The following is an 8,171-nucleotide window of genomic DNA, read 5'->3' as shown; positions in this document are numbered from 1 at the left end:
TATACCCGCGTTTTGCATGGCGCAGCAACATACACAGATTATAGACTAAAGAACCTTGCATGTGAACAGAAATCCATTTGTAGAGTAAAGGAAGCATTTTTTTTTTAATTTCCACTTAGCCCTGGAAATTCTTTCGTGTACGCAATGCTCCATGAATTAACGACACTTGTATTGCTTTACTTCAGCAAGCTGCCACTACTTGAATTAGTCGTGCACTAAGGTTACACGCCTGGCGTTGGAAAAAAAAGCTGGCCGGTTTGGACAGAAATGACATTTGTTTAAGGCAACCAGTGCGCAGCGCAGACCTGGTCCTGCTGGCAGTTATAGTATTGATGTTACAACAGCGTGCCTCCCCCGCAAGAAAAGAAAGAGTGGGTGAGCTTTTGAGGAGCCAATAAAAGGTTCGATTAAAAGGCAATTTACTGCCATACCACTCTTGAAGATGGAATGGCAGCGAAAGCACTTTGCTTTTAGTTTCAGAGCTTGTCATGGTTGTAATTTTTTTTACCCTTTGCGGCTCGGCCATTGTCCGTCACGACACAGTTTCGCCAAAGGCACCGGCAACACAGACGCCTAAGGCTTTCGTCTTAATAAAGAATTCTACGAAGCTTACTTGTGCAGTTGCCTAATATCGCTATTGCTATAAACGCTTCGCCTTTCCGCCGAAACTGCGACTTCTCGCTGCACAGCGTCAGCAAATTTGGCTGTGTCATGGCGTCCCGAAAAAGTCGTTGATGCCAGGTCGGGCATTTTAAGACAACTCTAGTACCTAACAAAAATATTTTATGCGTGTTTCCCAACTTTCACAACTGCTTAATGCTATCCGCGTGGGTACGAGAACCGGGTGCTCGAGTTTCCACAACTTGGAAAACGTGTGTCAGTACCCCTTTTACTCAGTACATCTAGTCGTTTATTCAGGACTCCGTATTGCATGCCTTTAAAGCAGAGCGCAATAAAATACATGCGCAGCTTTGAAATGTCTACCGAGTTAGAATGTTGGCCGAACCTGTGGGAGCATTGGCAACAGTAATCGCGTCACTGACACTGTTATTTAGAACGCCGTACAAAGTGTTAAATGAGCAATGCATGGGATGTAAGAATTCTGGCAGAATGCATCTACGATGAGTATCCAGGTGCGCGTCACGGATGAGGCGTCCACGTGCAGGCGAACTCTTCACCCGCGTTTCACATATACTCAAAAAAAAAAACGTATTCCCCATAACTCCTGCATACAATAACATCCCATGACACATAGGAAACACGGATTTTGTTCAAATCGGATTACTGGATGAGAAAGTTATGGGGCAAATGGCCTTTTCAGCAGCAGGGTTCCTGCGGACACGCTTCGCGTTCTGCAGGCGCCACCATGAAGTCCGCGCACACGTGGTTGCGCATGCGAACGGTGCTCATTTTTAGACTGAGCTACCTTCGGTATCGGCCCACATGTTAAAAGTTAACTATGACCGAGATTTATGCCACGTATTTTTTGGCGGGAAAGCTGGATAGCCGGAAGGAAAACCGATCTCACAATGGCAAGAACGCTATTCGCAATAAAAATTTGCGAGCATCCTATGTCTGTTCTCGCATTCAAGTGGAAATTGTATGCTTAGCGTCGTGGTATGAAAAAAACTGTTTATTCGAGCACCAAACCACAGCTCATATCACAGTGTAGCCAGAACAGTGGAGGCACGCCGAGATTATACAGAAGAAATAGCTTTGAAATTGCGCTTGAAAGCTGACGTGCGGTATTACAAACACACTGGTAAACGAAAATACAAACATTTGCTCTGTTCAAAATCTTACACATTCTCTAAGTAGAAGCAGTTTACATCTGTTGGTAAAACCGCAGACGACGGTTTCAAGTTTCCTCTGTGAGAACAGATTTCATAGTGGGAAACAAAACGCAATGCAGGTTTTGTGAAAAGGAACGGAGAAAAGATACTCTTAAACAAAAGAGAGATTGAAGGCATTTTGGTGACATCCTTCACATTTTTCTGCATTTTCCTTTATTGTGTGGTTGGAATGCAGAGATACATAACCTACCATATGCGCATATCAACTTTGTAATGCTGTCATTTAGCTTCCACAGCTCCATAATAAATCAATATACACCGGCGGCTATTGTCGACTAAATAAAAGATATAGTTAGTAGTCGACTACACTTACAGCCGTCAATTTATTTTCCGGTGACTGCTGCAGTATAAGCAACCAGCATTACGATGCGTACAGCAGGATTCTGCCCTGAACAATGCTGCAATCCCTACCCCAGTTAAAACAATAAAAACTAAATCATAGAGCATGTACTCTCATCTACACAAGGAGCAGAGATCCTACAAAGCTGGCACATTACCAGATTTTCATCCCTGTTGTCTACATTTTATCAGTTCCGTAGAAATACTAACATAAAAATATGACTAAAATAACGCACATAGAACACACAAACAGTAAAAGCGCTGAACAACAGAAGTAATAGTGATGTTGGGTCAATGATTATTTGCCACCACTCCAACGGCACAAGCCAGCTACCAAGGTGTCAACCTAAAACGCATACGGAGTTCATCGTTCGCAACAAAGCCGCCTTCTTCCACGCATGCAACACTAATAAATGATGGAATGTAGCCCAAACAGTGCACTTTTTGGCCCCTAACACGCTCCGGGAATGGGGGTGTATACCAAGACATTTCTTTAGATCGTATCAATTCCCTGGTAGAATCGGTGGGATGAATTAGGCGAATCCTAAACGTCCCATCCGAGGGTCTATCAGATGTAGCACCGTCAAGTCCTTTGAACGCGTATACGGTAAAGGATATGTCTCTCGCGGTTGATGTGGCGATGAGCTCTGGAACAAGCATGTATCCGTAGGAGAGCAAGCGCGTGCCGCAGTCACATCGACCTTGTCGGATATCGGGTGGGGCTTGGCCGGTGCTGAAGTGCGTCCAGTTTTCTATAATACATTCACAGCATTCTCGATCGTCAGCACGAACTAGCCTACGCGAGAACGGTTCCGGACGCCCGTCGAGACGCTTTCGTGGCACCGCCTGCGGCTCAGCAAGTGCCTCTTTGACCCCGTTGTTCATCGACGTTCCGACAACGTTCATCGACGTACATCGACGTTCCCCTTTGGTGCTCTCCAAGGGCGAAGAAGAAGTAGAGCAGGACTGCACGAGATCTTCTAAAGAAGTCGCTCTCGCCTTCTCTGTCACATCGCCCCTGGTCGTGCTAGGCTCCAGTCTCGCGCTAACAGCCGGTTCGTTCGCAGTGGCGGTGTTTAGGAGTTCACGCGACGACACAAAAGTCCCGTAAGTGCGAAGGGCGCTCTCGTATCGCTCGACTCGCACTATATCGGCAACAGCCAAAGACAGCTCCGTCATCACAATTTCTTTTTCGCACATGGGCGGCTCTTCAAGCGACTGCTGCCGCGCTGTTGCAGTCGCGGCTTCACTTGATATCTGCTTCAGCACTTCCTCGACCTCGACGACGCTAAGGAAAGGATGTTCGTCCGGTGGTTGTCGAGACGACGGGCCTGGACAGCGGTTCGCAACGTGGTTGACGACGTCCCGTCGCAATACTCGGATGCCGCAAGTGCGGCAGCTGACGGCGTGGAATTGGCAGAGGCTGAAAAAGTGCTCCAGCATGGTGGAAGCTGCGTCCTCGGCGACGCAACCGTTCTCTGCATTCCAGCAGCGCACTTTGCGACTGAGAATACTTTCTCTGCTGAGGCTCGAGAACACCACACCTTTCTCATCGACGATTTTCTTATCCAGCGGACAGCAGTTCAGTCTGCTCCCGTTGTGGTTGTAGCACTGCAGACAAAGCACGTGGCCGCAGGGCAGAGCGGCCGACAACCGGGGCACCAGCCCGCAAACGCTGCACACGTAGTCCGAAGAGAGAGCGTCTACGAACGAGGTAGGACGCCAGTCGAGACCATAGTTGAAGCCGAACACAGTGTGCTTGCTCGTGGTTTCCATGCCCGGATGCGCACTCGCAAACAGCATGAACTGTTTCAAACCACACCCCTGCGCCGGGAAATAAACGATCTGCTGTACGTGATAACGTAACGGTGCTGTGCACTAGCTTGTGGTCGTGCGGTTGATAAATCCTTGAATGCGATATTGCCACAGCTGATGCGCTTACGGTGGTACAAGTGCTGCTGCGTCGATCCGTGCAGCAAACTGCGTCAGCGCATCTGTTTTAATCTTGACGTACTTTGTTTCATGCGTAGCAGAAACAACCGCCACTGTGCTTGTCGTTGTCGAGCGCAGCTTTCTCTGTTTCTCCTTCTTTCTTCCGATCACGTGTCAGATGGGCTCCTGCAGCCAAAATTAGAGTACACTCTACCGAAATGCTCTCCTCACCACTCTGTTCAGGATGGCGACAACCACATCGTCTGCTCCGGCGTGCGCCATGTTGTGGCCGACGCTGCAGTACCGTGGGCCTAGAGTGTGTACGTGGGCCTCGCGCGGTGTCGGGAAAACATTTGTCGATGTTTGTGGCGTAAAAGGTTAGGAAAGGAAAGAAGAAACGGACAGAAAGACCGTCATTTGTAACCGAGAATGGTACGAGGCAACAACAGGTTAACCATTTTTTTTACTTGCTCACCTAAATATACCCGCCGTGGTTGCTCAGTGGCTATGGTGTTGGGCTGCTGAGCACGAGGTCGCGGGATGGAATCCCGGCCACGGCGGCCGCATTTCGATGGGGGCGAAATGCGAAAACACCCGTGTACTTAGATTTAGGTGCACGTTAAAGAACCGCAGGTGGTCGAAATTACCGGAGTCCTCCACTACGGCGTGCCTCATAATCAGAAAGTGGTTTTGGCACGTAAAACCCCACAATTTATATATATACCTAAATATGCTAGCGTATGATGATCCGATTGCCACGAAAAATTAGTTTGAAGTCACCGACCTCTTGAAATGCGGCTGCTTCATTGGCTACGCCTTTTCTATATATGTTGCGGATTTATTTTATTCTGCGGCTCACAAGAATCTTTTGTCGAGTGTTAAAAATTGAATCGAAAACAAGGGTTTCACTGCTTTTATTAGTTCTTGTGGCGTGCACAGCTTCTTGTGATAGCTTGAGTTTCGTGTTGACAGTACCTTTGTTATTTTTAATGACGAGCTCTTTGTCCAGGGAAAATGGATGTGCATCGATTCATGTGTCACTCCAGTGTCGCGCAACGTTTCTTTTTTGTGTCTTCTATTGATCACGTTCTATATAAGGTAGTTAGCGGGAGCAATATTCTTAGGTGATGCCCGCAAAAGCCACGATCTGATTAGAGGCACGCCGCCTCCGGAATAATTTTGACCACCTGGGTTCTGTAACGTGCGCTCAATGCACGTTCGTTTTTGCATTTCTACCTCATCTAAACGCGGCCGCGTGGCTGGGATTTGATCCCGCGACCTCGTGCTGAGCACGACGGGTCTTAAGCTTTTTAGGTAGGTTGACGATTTTCTTATGCTTTTAAATAGCTTTGACCTTGCGACTTCCTCTGATGACGTGATTACATTTTAACCCCTTTTAGGCAACATGGCAAAGGTTTACATTTATTTATCAGCTGCCAGACAACGTTAAGTTGCAGTCTTTTTTACTTAGTCTGACAATGCACGATCGACACGTGCGCTAGATGTACTGTCCCCGTGCTCGTAAGGATTTGCTCCCATTTGGTTCGGCGCACTCGAAAGCAGTAAAAAGGGCTATTGATATGCTGTGCCTTCACTCCGCCTTGCTCAAGTCATGCAAGTACGTGATAGATAGTAGGTTTATTCTGCAGGTATTGCGTCTGGAATGGGCCTGGTTTCATTGTTAGATGTTGTCCAATGTTTCAACCCCGATTAACAATTCACCAATGACTCGATTCTACGTTCACTCCATGGATAGATGGATAAGGCTTAACCCTTTAAATCGGGCGGCGGATGACGCCACCTAGTCGTGACTAGTAATATATATATATATTGTACTTTGTGGAGGGTGGAATTTCACTCTTGCCTTGAGTTTATCCGCCAATCAGATAACCTCCGTTTGGTTATTTGTACCCGCTTAAAATTTATTTTGCCTCCGCTTTCTGTAAACACCACTGCTTTGAAAAAATCACCCCTTTACAGGAACGTATACCAGATGTTCAGCCGTTTCCTCCTCCTATTCTCAACACCCACAGCATAACCTTGGTGCTTGACTCAGTACGTGCAGTCCGCTGTAGTCCCATCCTGCCTTCAAACAAAAAAGAGCCTTCCCTAAAATTATTGTAGATGTGTTTTTGGCAATTTCCTGCTTGAAATTACTGTATGTTCCCAGTGTTGCTTTCGTCTGCCTCCTATTTTCCACAGACCCCTGTCCGTTTCTTCGAGCTTTCTCTCAACCAATGATTCCTGGTTTGCACCCGTCCCGCTCACTCCTGTCCAAATATTAGCTTGACAATTTTCAGGCTCACTTCTTCAATTTTGTGTCAACATTCCGCATGTACAATTAACTGAAAACATTCCTCGCGCACTGCCTTCCCCCATTTCTCTCAATCGCTCCTCAAATTCTGTCTTGCTACTAGCTTCCCTGCCTTCGAAAGATGTCTCCCATGTCACCCTGTACCCCGTGATTTTGTGTATTTCCTTGTGTTCCCAAAGCAAGCCTACCTAACCCACGTGCTACTTGATTTACATCCTTGTTCGGACCTCTGATTTCATGCGCAGGACCGCATTGACGAGTCAGACTAGGAACCGTCACCCCATTCCAAATCCCTCTCACCCCTTCGCACCTGTTCTAATTCTACAGTGCCCCATTTTTCATCACAGCTGCATTCCTGCTACATTTAGTTGTGACATCTTTTTCATGCTCAGTTAGGTACTTAGCGCCATTGTTTTACCACACGCCAAGATATTTGCACCTATTCACTACCTCCAGCGTAACCTCTTGTATCCTATGCTCATTTCCATTATTAAAAATCATGATTGCCGATTTTTCGGTACTAACTTCACACCTAATCTGTCTCCTTCTTTACCCCAGATGTCTATAAATTCCTGCAACTATTCCTTGTTATTAGCCATTAGTACTATATCATTCGCGTACATCAGTCCTGGTAATGACTGTTCAATCCATGTTCCTTGCTTAAAAAAAGAAACGTTGAAGCCAAGTCCGCTCCTCTCTAATTTAGTCTCTAAACCTTGTAGATACAACATGAACAATAATGGTGACAGAGCGCACCTTTACCTAAGCCCCCGATGTATTTCTATAGGCTGCAGATACTCCCACCCTCCCGCATTTTATACGCACCTTGTCATTTTTACAGATATCTTTTAAAAGATTAGCTACTCGATCTTCCACATCTAGTGTGCCCAGTATGTCCCACAAAACCTCTTAGATTACACTGTCATGGCGACCACGCACCATGTGCCTGTGGTGTTTTCAGCACCAAACGAATTGTCGAGGCTTTGTGTCAGTGTTTCGGGAAAGAATGTGCAGTTGGCATACGCGAAGAAGTCTGCTAGGCCCTATCTGCACTGCGCTTTAGTGGTGGCATATGAAATTTGTCTGAGCTGTGGCAAGCATACATCGTCATAAACCGACCGATGTGTTAACGTTAGCGCAAAGGAACATGGTGCACTCAATTAAGAATGACGCTGGTTCACATTTGCCGTCCCACTGTGGCTCATGTGGCTCTGTGCCGCAGCTTGAGGGCATGATCATTCTCGGAAGAAGCCGTGATATGAAATTACCGGATTTTTACGTGCCAAAACCATGATCTGATTATGAGACACGCCGTAGTGGGGGACTCCGGATTAATTTTGACTAACTGAGAATCTTTAACGTGCACCTAAATCTAAGTACAGGGGTGTTTGCATTGCGCCCCCTTCGAAATGCGGCCACCGTGGCCCCGATTCGATCCCGCGACCCCGCGCTTAACAGCGCAACAGCAAAGCCACCAAGCAACCACGGCGGGTAGAGCACAGATGAAAGTGTGCCGACCCGCTGTCGTCTGCTAGCACCATCTGTTTCGGTGGTCACTGTGACAAGTGCAGGCGTCGTCTAGTATATTAAAACACTTTCTTTCGATACCGTGCATGGCGCTGGCTAGGTACCTTGCACGTGCTCTCGCCCGAGAACTATCGAACTGAGTGGCGGGGCGTGTTCTTCGCCATCCCATCTAGCCGTTTGAAAAGCAAGTGCTGTCACGCGAAAGC

The 8,171-nt window shown here is 47.2% G+C and overlaps 1 protein-coding gene across 1 annotated transcript; it reads right to left on the bottom strand.

Annotated features, from left to right (window-relative positions):
- Nucleotides 1-1,611: 1,611 nt before the first annotated feature.
- Nucleotides 1,612-4,231, bottom strand: LOC126516564 (uncharacterized). Its single transcript, XM_050166690.2, has one exon. It carries the CDS (start codon nt 3,993-3,995, stop codon nt 2,523-2,525), a length of 1,473 nt encoding a protein of 490 aa, XP_050022647.2. The 5' UTR covers nt 3,996-4,231; the 3' UTR covers nt 1,612-2,522.
- Nucleotides 4,232-8,171: the final 3,940 nt, after the last annotated feature.

This window comes from Dermacentor andersoni, chromosome 1, assembly GCF_023375885.2.
Source record: "Dermacentor andersoni chromosome 1, qqDerAnde1_hic_scaffold, whole genome shotgun sequence".
Classification (NCBI taxonomy): Eukaryota; Metazoa; Arthropoda; class Arachnida; order Ixodida; family Ixodidae; genus Dermacentor; species Dermacentor andersoni.
Note: the sequence above shows the minus strand (reverse complement) of the source record. Positions and strands in the feature narration are given on the sequence as shown.